Source organism: Dermochelys coriacea, chromosome 6, assembly GCF_009764565.3.
Source record: "Dermochelys coriacea isolate rDerCor1 chromosome 6, rDerCor1.pri.v4, whole genome shotgun sequence".
Classification (NCBI taxonomy): domain Eukaryota; kingdom Metazoa; phylum Chordata; order Testudines; family Dermochelyidae; genus Dermochelys; species Dermochelys coriacea.
This window is the reverse complement of record NC_050073.1, coordinates 66,836,189-66,849,380: the sequence shown is the minus strand read 5'-3', so window position 1 is coordinate 66,849,380 and position 13,192 is coordinate 66,836,189. Positions and strand designations below refer to the sequence as shown.

The window sequence follows — 13,192 nt, the reverse complement described above, 5'->3', positions numbered from 1 at the left end:
AAGTGCGCATGCATCCACAGTGGAATACACATAGGGACCAGCACAAGAAGACGACAGACAGTTCAAGACCTGAATTTAGGCACTCGGATGTTTTCCAGCTGCAAATGATGGTATTAGTAATCTCTAAAACAGAGCACAGCCACCTTAAGAGTGTTAGTAATTTCCATCAACTCTCTTAAGAAAAACAGAACCCTGAACTCAGGCTTTGACAGATAAGTGAGAGATGAAATGCTTTAAGAGCCATTTGGTTTAAGCTGATACATTTGGGATCTTTAAAAAAGGTATAAATGTATTTTTAAATGAAGACCCATTTAATTTTGCTGTTCTTCCGGTTGCTAGCTTCCCACTGCAGGATGAATTAAATTATTTAGATTCATTAGTTATGAAACATTAAGATGTTAGAAATGATAAAGAGCTGATGTGGTTGTTAACTATCAGTGGGATGAGTATGAGAGGAAGAAGTGAAATTACAAGCAGTGGTTGTTCAAATGTAAAATCTGTCTAGTCAGATTGCCAGAAGAAATTATGCTGAGACAAGCAACCCAACTAAAGGATTCCATTGTAGTGCTTAGGAAGAATTTTTGGCATGGTTCAAAAGGCAAAATACTACTGCTTTTCTGCAATCTCTTAACAAGTGTGAATAGAGGATTAAGTTTTGGTAACTGGAAACAGATGCCTCATCACTGGTTCCAACCATCTCCCCTTTAATGGTTTACTATATTTTAAACAATTACAAACAACTGGATGCATCCTGGGAGCGAAGGACAACTTATCAGATATCCCTTGACTCTTAGTTGGGTGAGAAGGAGATCACACTGTCAATAGTCAGCAGTGCAAAAATAATCTGTTGATCCCGATCTTTGCCTAATCTCTTGGCATACAGAACAAACTAAACTACTGAGAATTTAGGCAGAGATCCCTCGAGGAATACAACCAACAGGAAAGCAAGAAAAACGTATCAAAGGGAATATTTTTATATCCGGAAGAGAAAATACGTTTGTTTTAATTGTGTGTGTTGTGGTGTCCTATCTTGACAATATTGATTATTTAAAACTCAGTAACTTCTGTATGTTTAAAGACTGCCACCTAGTGTTCAAGAAGCATCACAGACTGCTTCTGCAAAGCCATGATCAGGACATACCCTCTCCACCTATATGTTATCCCCAATAGAAAGCAACATTGTGTAGTTTACTAGAAAAAAGTTTAAAAGATTTTCTCTCCCTATCTACTTTCTCCAACTGTTTTTACTTTCCCTCTCCATTCCCCCTTATCCCCTGTGGAAAAAAGTTTTTTTTTTTTTTAAAAAAAAAAGAGTGGAATTTCTCCAAAATTTTGAAAAAAAAATATTTTTTTTTCAGAATTTGAAACTGTAAAATTTTTAAATTTCATCAGAAAATTTCAACTAAAGTGATTTCTTCCAGCTCAAAATGTCATCACTGACATTTTATTTTTCATTAAAAAAAAATTCAACCAGTCCTATGACTTACAGATTGCACTGTGCCCAACAACAAAGTCTTTATTACAATATAAAGTGGAGAAGGAAAAGCAGTCAGTCCTGTAATCAAGAACAGCAGGAAAGGGGCTGCGGACCTAATGGTGCCTCTTCAGTCAACAGAATAAAAAACTACCAACCAGCCAGGCAGGGGATGGACTGAAGCTGGCTGAGAGGGGGTGCTATAGATACTACTGCCTGTGGAAAACAGATATTCACTAATGATTATGACTCAGAATAACCTCAGTGAGAGTTCTGGCTGATGACTGTGGCCGGACACATGGACCCCTGGGGAATTAGAAAATGCCCCTCTGGATATATAAAAATATAGAGGAAAGAGATAACGAGTCTGGATTCTAGTGACCCTCCCCCCGGGCAGTCTGCAGAGCACAATGGGGTCAATAAGAAGCTAGCTGGCTCTCACAGTAAACAGCCAGTGAGGCCAGTGCTTTTTATCGATGCTAAAAGGACTCAGACGCTTCCTGCCATTTAATCCAGGACCATTTTTCTTTCAAAGAACAGGAAAAGCCTCAAGAGATTCCCACAGTGATCGCAACTACGTCTGCTGCCAGGGATAGTGGGAATTCAGTCTCAGATGGGGACAGGGTTAAGAGAGATAGAAGCTGCTTCAGTACCTACTTATTTTAGAGCTTTGCACCCATAGTTCCATTTTACATTCACTGGGCTTTATCCTTGCATCAAATTGCTTCTTCGGTGCTTCATTACTCACTTTCCATAATGACTTGGATCATACCTGCATCCATACATACACACATTGCTCCCCTGTCCCTGCATCTATGTTCCTTCTCAGTGCTCAAACTTAAACCTACTCTATTTCTCACTTAACCAACATCCACTTGTTTAACTCAATTTCGGTATACACTTTCTCCAGCATCCACCTGCTTACCTTTGCTTCTCTCTCTCCCTGACAACCATATGCTTAACCTTGCACCTGCATCATTCACCATATAGTTACTTACAATGAGTGTACACCCACAAGATTCCTGTGTATTGTTATTCAAACAATATTTAATTCCAAACTTTTTCTTTTATAAACTTTTTCAAGTGGCAGAATGAGATGTCAAGATTTTTTCAGAACATATCCTCATCTTTTGGGGTCCCACCTCAGCCACAAAACTTTCTTACACTCATGCACCTCTCCTTTCATGCCCCCCACCTACTTTACCCCAAACACTTTTATCCCTCTCATTTTCTTTTAGCTCCAATTATGATGTTGCACTCTATATGATTTTATGAAAATATGCAAAAAGAAAAGGAGTACTTGTGGCACCTTAGAGACTAACAAATTTATTAGAGCATAAGCTTTCGTGAGCTATAGCTCACTTCATCGGAAATATGCTAATCAGTGTGAATATAATGTAACTGGAATATGCTTCATGCAGAAGGTCTCCTGTAAGATATCATTACAAAGCTTATAATCTACTGAGTGTGGTCATCCTATTTGTATGTATGTATCATTCTTGTATCTGAAACTAGAAATATGAAATATAACTCTGAGGGCCTATTGTAATTGTGAAAAGTGTGGGCCATTAATGGTGATTTGGAATCTTGATGGCTCCCATCAACCAGGTCAATTGACTGTGGATGGCTCTGTTTGCTTGCAGGTCTTCCTGTGAGTCAGGCTGGGAGGGAGGAAGGCTTGGGGTCTCACAGGACATGTGACCACGTCACCTGGTACTGAAATCCATCTTAAAGCAGGTGCTTTTCCATTTAGAAGGAGGGGTGGGGACCCAGAGACACAAAAGATTCCCGCCTTGTGCCAAAGCTATACAAGGAGGTGGAACAGAACAAAGGGGGCTGCAATCATGAGAAATCCCCCAGTTAGCACCTGAGCTGGAACCAGGACTGTACAGGGGAAAGGATTGTGCCCAGACTAGGAAGGCATCCAGTCTGTGATAGAAATTTACTAGAACATCTCTGAGAGTGAGATTTAATCTGTAATCACTTTTTTACTGTATTAGGCTTAGACTTGTACGTTTTATTTTATTTTGCTTGGTAATTCACTTTGTTTTGTCTGTTATTACTTAGAACCACTTAAATCCAATTTTTTATATTTAATAAAATCATTTTACTTATTAATTAACCCAGAGTATGTATTAATACCGGAGGGGAGGGGGGCAAATAGCTGTGCATATCTCTATATCAGAGTTATAGAGGGCAAACAAATTGTGAGTTTATCTTGTACAAGCTTTATACAGGGTAAAATTGATTTATTTGGGGTTTGGACCCCATTAAGAGCTGGGTACCTGAGTGTTGGAGACAGGAACACTTCTTAAGCTGTTTTCAGTTAAGCCTGCAGCATTTGGGGGATGTGGTTCAGACCTGGGTCTGTGTTTGTAGCAGGCAAGCGTGTCTGGCTCAAACCAGGCAGGGCACTGAAGTCCCAAGCTGGTAGGGAAAGCGGGCTCAGAGGTAGTCTCAGCACATCAGTTGGCAATTCCCAAGGGGGCTTCTGTGATCCAACCCGTCACAGCAGTAATTAACCTTTTGATTTTGTATAATTGCTGGAGACCAAACAGTATAAGAGTTCACCACACGGTATAAATCAGATTAATCTGAAACCATCTCAGCAGGTACGTTAGCCCCACTAAATAGAGTTGTGTGTGTGCACATACATACACATCCACACACATATCCCTCCGATAACCTGTCTTCAATTCCCCTATGAGAAATCTTAGTAAACCAGAAAGAAGCAAGCAAAAACCATTTTCCTTTTACCCTGTACATGTCCCCCTCCAAAGATCCTTGACCCAAAAGGGTCCTGGGGACAAGCTAGCAATCTGTCAGCATGAGCTGTTTTTCCTCAACTATCTCTCAAATCTCTAGCGCTTCATGCAGGCCACTGTTCAAGACCATCATTTTGCAAAGTGACAGTATTCCCAGCTACTGAATGTCACTGTGGTACTGGTAATCAAACTGGGAGCTAGTTACTTATGCTCAGAATTATGGGTTAATCAAGAGGATCAAAATGAAAGCTGAGATTGCTTTATTATTGCAGTGACATCTTTCCTCCCTTGGTCCCAGAATTTAAGCAAGTCTGCCATGGTGCAAACACAGATTTTTCCAGTCTAAATCCAGTGAATCATCCCCCCTTGCCTTTGCTTCTCAGGCCATTTTACCCTATATTTGGTACCCCAAATCCTGCCTTTTCTTTGCAGACTGCTGCAAGTATAATGTTTATCCTATAGTTCAGAGGACTGACAAACAGACCTCCTAGGCCAATACCACAGTGTCTCAGTGGACTTGCTCACAGGAGGAACTTGTGAAATGAGTGTCTACCACCAATCTCTAAAGAGTCTTCTGTTCTGGACCAGTGGTGGAAGAAGCATTTCTGAATATGCGCCTAGCAGGAGGAAAGGGGACAAGGGGAGGGGCAAAAAACAAAGCCCTAGTATTGTGGTCTAGCAATCAAAAACATCTCTTTATAGCCTAAAATGCTGGTTGAGTTACAGGGCTGGCCTAAGCGAAAATGGCACCCTGGGCGAACTTGCATTTTGGTTCCCCTGGCCCCCATGGGTGTGGTGCCCCCCCTCTGATTTCAAATAATGGTGGGGCTGGGGTGAGCTGCATGTGCAGCACCCTCCCACCAGTGCTGCCCCACTTGTCCAGCAGCCAGAAACCCCAGGCCTGCTGCCGAGCCTCTCCCTACCCCCGCTCACTCCACCAAGTGGTACAGGCCTCTGGGGGGAGAAGGTGAGGCCGAAGCGGAGCTGCAGCGACTGAGGGCTCCTCTCCACCCCCGTCACTGGAAGGAACCCTCAACTGGCTGCCGGCTGGCTAACAGGAGCAAGAGGAAGGGGAAGGAAGGGACAGGGAGGAGGGGGCAGCCCTGGGCCCGGTGGCCAAGAGGGGCTGGGCTGGGTGGAGAGGAACCACTGCCGCAGCCGCTTGGCTGCAGCGTGCAAGTGGACCTCCGGGCCAGGCCAGTGCACCGTGCCCTCTTTGGCAGGCTGCCCTTGGCAGCCACCCCAGCCCAAAGGCCGGCCCAGTTGAGTTAAGCACCAGAAGAGTTGTGTTAAACTAGCTCTCCCCCCACTGGCTGCTTTGCTTCAGAAAACGTATGGGTAGAAATCAGAGCACTTTAAGAAGTTAAAGGGAGACTTTTTCACTCAAAGGAAAAAGAACAGATGACTATTTTCCTAGTCCCATTAATCTATTCCACTATAGAAATTTAGAAAGGAATTAGAAACTCACCTGGTATTCTGATGAAAGACCAGCCATTCTGAGGCCTGACCCCCAACAACCCTCCCGGATACTCCGGGAAGAATTGGGAACATCGTTTCAGGCAATCAGCTGCTAGTTCGGGTGCCCCATTCAATATACACTGCTTTGCTTCAAGACTTCCTCCTTCCTTAAGTGCCCTATGTTCATACTCTGCACTTTTATCATTGCAGTAGAAATCCAGAGGCACTGCTATTACCTATGAGTAAACACAAGTAAACTAATGAATACATACACTCACATTTTCCCTCTTCTCACAAAAAAAGCCTTCAGTTAAATTAGTTTCCAGAGGGACAAAATTTAAAAGCAAAGTCATTATGTTAATATACAAATGGTAATACCATCTTAAACTGATTTAAAATAAAGAGAGCTGGAAAAAAAGTGCCCAGTCAATGCTCAGGCATGAACTATTGTCCTTCCTGCTAATCTGTACTTTGACTTGCATTTAGCGCCAACTGTTGCACGATGGAGGGCAAAACTAAAATAAAATAAAGTGCACTGTCACTGTATAGCTCATTTCATCTATGTTTGGTTGGAATTCTTCACTGTCTAGTAGTTACTTGCTGGAGTCCAGCTTTGCACAACTCCCTCAACTTCTCCCCTACCCTAGAAGGCTACTGCATTTCAGTAGGGACCTATGTATAGTTGAAATACTGAAGACATGGAAATCAGGAAAGAAAAATGTTAATAAAACAAATATTAATATTAATACAAGATTTCAGTATCTAAGATGAGTAGAAAAGAAAAGATCTTACTATAGATCAATACAAAAGGCAGCCTTGTCTACTGGAGCAGACACTTTATCAAGGCTCTTTCCGCCATCTGAACACACAGCTGTTTGGCTAACCAGTCCAGAGTAAAATGGCAGCACAGAGTAAAATGATGGAGATGGTCCAAGATAGCTAGTTATGGTATAAAGCCTGGGTTCCTGTGTTGGCAAAAGACTATTCTATGTAGCTGGACAGAGCATACTGAAAGCAGTCAGTGAGGAAAGGGATGCACAGAATGACTAACTAAAAAACATAAGATAAACCCCTTACTCATCTTAACAGGTTTCAGAGTAGCAGCCGTGTTAGTCTGTATTCGCAAAAAAGAAAAGAAGGACTTGTGGCACCTTAGAGACTAACAAATTTATTTGAGCATAAGCTTTCGTGAGCTACAGCTCACTTCATCGGAGCCTCAAATAAATTTGTTAGTCTCTAAGGTGCCACAAGTACTCCTTTTCTTTTTTGCGAATACAGACTAACACGGCTGCTACTCTGAAACCTATTAAGATGAGAAGGCGGTTTATCTTATGTTTTTTAGCTAGTCATTCTGTGCATCCCTTTCTTCACTGACTGCTTTCAGTATGCTCTGTCCAGCTACATAGAATAGTCTTTTGCCAACACAGGAACCCAGGCTTTATACCATAACTAGCTATCTTGGACCATCTCCATCATTTTACTCTGTGCTGCTATCTGGATGGAGAGTAGAAGGGACTGGTCAGCTAAACAGCTGTGTGTTCAGATGGCGGAAAGAGCCTTGATAAAGTGTCTGCTCCAGTAGACAAGGCTGCCTTTTGTATCGATCTATAGTATTCTCTTATCTCTCCTCACCAGGCTAGCAGGCAACTCTGAGGTGCCATCCTGTGTAGCAGATAACTACTCAGAACAAATACATTTTAACAGCTCCCTAATGAAGGAGTTAAGATGGATGCAAGAAGCAATGGGAAAGACAGGAAATGCTGTGCCATGTAATCCTAGATGTTCTCGTTCATTTTTACCTAGGACAGTTGAAAAACAGGGTTCTACTCCCATCTGATAGTTTCCTTTTCTCTCTCCATTTCCCCAAAGCGATGAAAACAGAAGGAATCATGGGAAAAGTCTGACACATCACACACATACAACTGCTCTAGTGGGATGCTCTATAGACCTCTCACTAACAGTTAGAGCATAAAATCCAAAGCAGATGGAGCAAATACATCACTTTCTTTTACAAGCCTAAAATTAAAGCACCAAATCACTATTTAACATGCAGTATTTTACAAGAAGGGGTATACTGCCAACTTCCTTGTCTCTTTTCTGAGTGTAAGTCTGCTTTGGGACAAACATTCTGGGGGAAAGACTCTACAAAAGCTCTTTATATTCCGTTTCCTACAAAGATGACAGAGGAAGTTTTGACATGCTTTTGAGAGACCAGGAAAGATGCTTTGAATTCATTTACCTCAACAGCTTCAAAACAATGAAAGCTAAATTTCAAATTTCAATGCATATTATTAAATTAATTCCCTAAGATGAGAGAAAAGTTATTTATTGATAATGGTGTGTTTGTAATTTTCTTCTCTAATCCAGGAAACAAGTATGTCACCATTTCAGAGAACACAGTGCCTATACACCAGAAGCACAATGTAGAAAATTGATGTTATTTATGCACATGTATGAAAACTAGGAATTCTCTCCACAATTTCCAGCAGTTAGGGTAGATCCAGACCAGTTAAATCAAGGTAAAAGGAATTAGAGCCTGCATCTACACTAGGAGAAAGACTATGGCTAACCTTTACCTATCTTCAATCTCTTCTCCTTGTTTCCCAAATGAAAGGGTTTTTTTGCAACCATAATGACTAGAGGCTGTTGGTTTTTTTTTAAATGAATGCTTAGATTCTGGCACACAATTATGGTACAAATTCAAACAGAAAAACAAGTAGTACAGCAATTTGTGTATTTCAACATGCACAAGGTCTGACTTATTCACGGACTAAAAATGGCTTTGTGCATACTTGTTTCCATAGTGCGAACAGATGTACACTGCAGCTCTTCCATGAGAGAAGAAATAGGGATTTGGGAAGGTGGAACAGGATGTCAGGATTGCACGTTAGACCAACCTGAAATCAGTAACGGATACTAGAACAGTTAATTCACTGAGGACTCAGAATACCATCATTATGAAAATATAAAATTAATCAGAACCAAAAGGCAGGGCTGAGCACTTAGCACTGATTCAAAGAGGATTTGCTACAGTATACTGCCATCTGCAGTCAAAGCAAGAGACGTATTTAGTGCAAGGCAGCAAGGTTTCTCATGATGAATGAATTTTAGACCCCTCTGCCTGAATACTGACCCCACAGTAATAGTGGCAAAAATGTACCCAGGGGCCTATCTTTCCCCTTGGTAAAGGACATTGTTTACCTTCAAGCTGTAGTTCATATTTCTACACTGAACAAACCTGAGTTGGAACAGAGAAGAATATTCCCTACAGCAGTGATGCCCAAACTTTTTAGCTTTTACTACTTGGAAGGCGCTTGAAGGCCAGAACTTTACTCAAAATAGAGCAATCTGTAGCCACTTTCATATTTAATAAAGAAGTGTGACCTGTGTAGTAGGTCCTAGCATGCAATTCATTATGGCTGCTGAACTTAAGATGGGAAGTTTTGTGCCAGGAACCCTAATTTCCTCAGGCTACAAATCCGTATGGAAAAAAATGAGAGTGACTCTGAGAGCTGCACTTGGGTCACATCTGACCCTAAAGGAAGAGCTATTAGGAGAGAATGTCAAGGGAACTCTGCATGCCTGAGATGTCTGAAAGCACTCTCTATATTAACAGGAAAGAACCTTCACATATAGGAATTGTGCACATGTAAAGGTTATTAATATCTTAGGCCATAATTGGGGCAATCTGAGTTAGTCATGACAGTGCCACATACACACGCACACACAAATACTTATAAGACACCATCCAAAAACATCTACATGTCCTTCAAGAAAAAAGAAATCATACAAAGTGCTGAGGAACCTGTAAAAGGAAGGGAAAGAAAAGACAGACAAATAATACTAATGGAAAAGTTTCATATATGTGCGCACATAACTCTCCCTCACTGTCAGGTCTGTTCTTATGGTGCTATATGTAATGAAAGGCAGATAGTCCCTGACTCCAAATTCTCATGTTTATTAATGTGTGCTATCAAATTGTATTAATGCAGCAATCATGGATTAGATCAGTAAGACGAAACTCTATTTTGAGGTAATCTACATATATCATCTTTAACTCAACAGTTATACAGTATAAAATCAGTGCTAGTTTAAGGAATACTTTCTCTATTTTCATGCAAAATTAACTCTGAATATGTTGTAGGATTTTTAAATCACCTATCATTGTGATATTTGGAATCCATACAGGAGTTTATCAAACTCTTAAACTGAAGTGAACAATACATAATGCTCTGGGCTGATTTCATGAGCCCACTAAAAGAAAGAACATGACACACACATGTATCCTTCAAATCACCTTCGTGTTTTAGGCTTCTCTCTGATTCAGTATAACGGCTTGCAAATGCATACAAATTATACTCTGTCACAACCTTAACCATCATCTACAAACAATCCCATCCCTGTCTCTTGCTCCATTAACTTCCCACACCTCATCATAGCTCAGCACCAACAGTGGGACATTCTTTCTGGAAGCATTTGGGCTCATTCTGCTGTTTAAAGACTTGTACATTCCTGCCAACACTTAATAACAAGCGTGAAACACTTAAATTTTCACTTCCCAGGAAAACAAAGCCCTGTCTCCACTTAATCCTTTCTATGTAGTAGCCAAGCCAAACCAAGGCCAGACAATTTCCCCATTTACAAGTGTTATGACAAAAACTGCAGACACTATTTTCCCTCACCTGCCCAATACTAGATCAGCATATCAATTCCTGAGCTGAGCTTTTGACCATGCTCCACTCACATTGACCTGCAGTACAGAAAATACACACATACCTTCATAGATGACACAACTTATTTATGGAGGTCAGTGAAGAGCCCCTATGTTGCACAGTTGACATAAGTAATTCTAGGGAGATCGGTGTTTCATTCACATCTATTTTCAGTTGACTGTCCGTTCTTGAACAAAGTGATGTTAGGATCAGGAAGGATAGCCTCCCATTCTGCAAGGCCTAGTCAGATTCTTGGCCTAACAATCAGAGCAGATGAGCTCGTTCCAGGAGGTGCCAAGGAGAAGCAAACAGGCCATGAGTGCAGGCAGCTATTTGCCATCTTCCTTTCCCCAGATGCCAATGTATAATTACACACACATCCAGTTTTAGTCAAGCCCACTGATAAATCCAGCAACAACACAAACACAGATTAGGAATGGAACATTTGGGTGGCTTGGTGATAAGAGTCTTCTGCTCCCAGTCTGCTTCTCTATGATTATTGCTATTATTGCTTCTCCATCAGTGACGGGGATTTATTGGCCTGCTATTGATTCAAAGTAAACAGTAGACATCAGGCTTGGGAGTGCAGGCTAATTGGAAGCAGATGTCCTCAACCGTGGCTCCTCTGCAGCCAACCTTCCAGTTCCTTTAGGGTAGGGTTCTTTTTTTTTTGAGAGCAGGTGGTTGACTGGACTTTTGGAGCTACATATGATAACCTATGAAGGTGTTTCATACCCATAAACACAGTTATTGCTAGCAAGAGAGTGAAAGCTTTTCACATTTTATTGGATCATAAAATAAAGGAAATATAAGGTAAAAGTATGCCACGTGAGTCATTTCCCGTAGATTTTGAATTTCTTCTCATTTAGCCTGTTTCTTATTCTCCATGTTCAGCTTGTCCCCCTCCTTTATTGGGGGGAGGGGGAGAAGATGAAGCCGAGGATGATGAATTACATAGTTCAAAAAAGACAAAAAGTCTAAAGTGCCAATCCTGCTGTTTGGCTAAGCTCCTGCTTGGTGCTGAGCACCCACAACTCTCTTTGACTGCATGTAACTGCACAACATGCTCAGCAGCTTGCTAGATCAGGCCCTGGAAAAGCAACCTTATTCTTATCCATCATCACTGTATCTGTGCTATGGAGTCTAGCTTGGTGTAGTTAGCGCACACCACATGCTTTTCTCACTTTATGCTATTTCTCAAAAACTGCACTTTTACCCTGGCAACTGGGAGAAGCAGGATTCAGTGGCTCACCTTTTATTAAAAAACAATGTGTCAAAAACTCCTTATGAAAACGGTATGCATGCATGGTTGGGAATTAATAAATAGATAACTGCATCTCTAGAGTGCCACAATAAAAAGAATAATTTACAGAGTAAAAATGGATTTCATGCAGTATTATTGTGATAGCCTATACCTCATATGACACCCTGTACTCCATGTTCACCACTATTATATAGTTATGATGTATTTTGTACAAAATGTGCCTTGTGAGGTATCATTTGAAAACCCATAATCAGCTGAGCATCGTTGTCCTGTTAAAATGTGTGCACCAACATTGAATATTGAGCTATAAGATTTTGCTATATGTTTGTTACTGAAACATTTTGTAATTCTGGGGAATGCTCACAGACTAACTCCCCAGTGTTAACAAAGGACTGACCACAGGTGTTAGAAAACTATTAGCTACTGAAGCAACCATTCACCATTAGGTGGGACTGTAAACAAAAGATTTGCATGACATCCCTTACATACGCAGAAGGTGTGAACAAGAAATTTACAATTCACCTGGAAGACTGAATCTCACGTATCCCTTCGAATCTCACGTACCCCACAGACTGCACCCAGCCGGGGTTGAGGGGCCCTCGGGAGAAGAATCCTCAAAGAGAGGAGGGTATAAAATAAGACATAATGGCTTCCCCATGACTCTACTCCCACACCTCGACACATGGAAGCAAGATCATTTGGAAGACAAAGAGAAGCACCATTAAACTGTGGGGGGGTGGCCCCAGGCTGGAAGGAGACAGCCTATGAAATGTATTGCAGCTTATGGTGAAACAATCTGTTTTGCTTTTAGAACTATTAGCTTTGGTAAAGTTTAGGAAATAGCTTGCGTTTTTATTTTTTATTTCTTTCATAACCAATTCTGACTTGTATGCCTTTATCACTTAAAATCTCTCTCTAGTTAATAAACTCGTTTCATTGTTTATCTAAGCCTGTGTGCTTTTGGTTGAAGTGTCTGGAGAATCTCTATTCAGGTTAATAAAGGCTGTTGCATAGTGATAGAACGTGATAGAATGATGGACTTATAATGAGCTTACATTGTCCAAGGGGGCCTTGAACAGTGTAAGATGCACATTTCTGGGATGTAAGGGACTAAGGGATTTGTGGGTGTGGCCCTAGATCTGTTCATGAGTGGTTGGGAGTAACTTTGTTGGGTGTGCCTTTACATGGTAATGGATGTGTGAGCAGTGCTTGGAGAGGCTGTTTTTCACTAGCAGAGTAGAATAAGAGTTCTGGTCTGGAAAATTAAGGTGACACAGCAATTCAGTGGTTCAGCTTGCACTCTGGGACTATGGGCTAGTCTACACTGGCAATGGTCATGGTGCAGCGTTGGGAGAGAGTTCTCCCAGCGCTCTAAAAATCCCCCACCTCAATGAGAGGCATGGCTTCCAGTGCTGGTGCACTGTTTACACTAGCGCTTTACAGTGCTGAAACTTGCTGTGCTCAGGGGGGTTTTTCATTGTAAACTGCCAGTGTAGTCAAGCCCTATGTCTACACTACA

At 41.3% G+C, this 13,192-nt stretch overlaps 1 protein-coding gene across 1 annotated transcript in view; it reads right to left on the bottom strand.

Moving 5' to 3' along the window:
- Window positions 1-13,192, bottom strand: part of INO80 (INO80 complex ATPase subunit) — a 126,829-nt gene that overhangs the window by 37,966 nt on the left and 75,671 nt on the right. Inside the window, exon 26 of the mRNA XM_038408051.2 lies at window positions 5,708-5,933. Within this exon, the coding sequence (XP_038263979.1) occupies window positions 5,708-5,933 (226 nt within the window). The remainder of the gene's footprint in view (window positions 1-5,707; window positions 5,934-13,192) is intronic.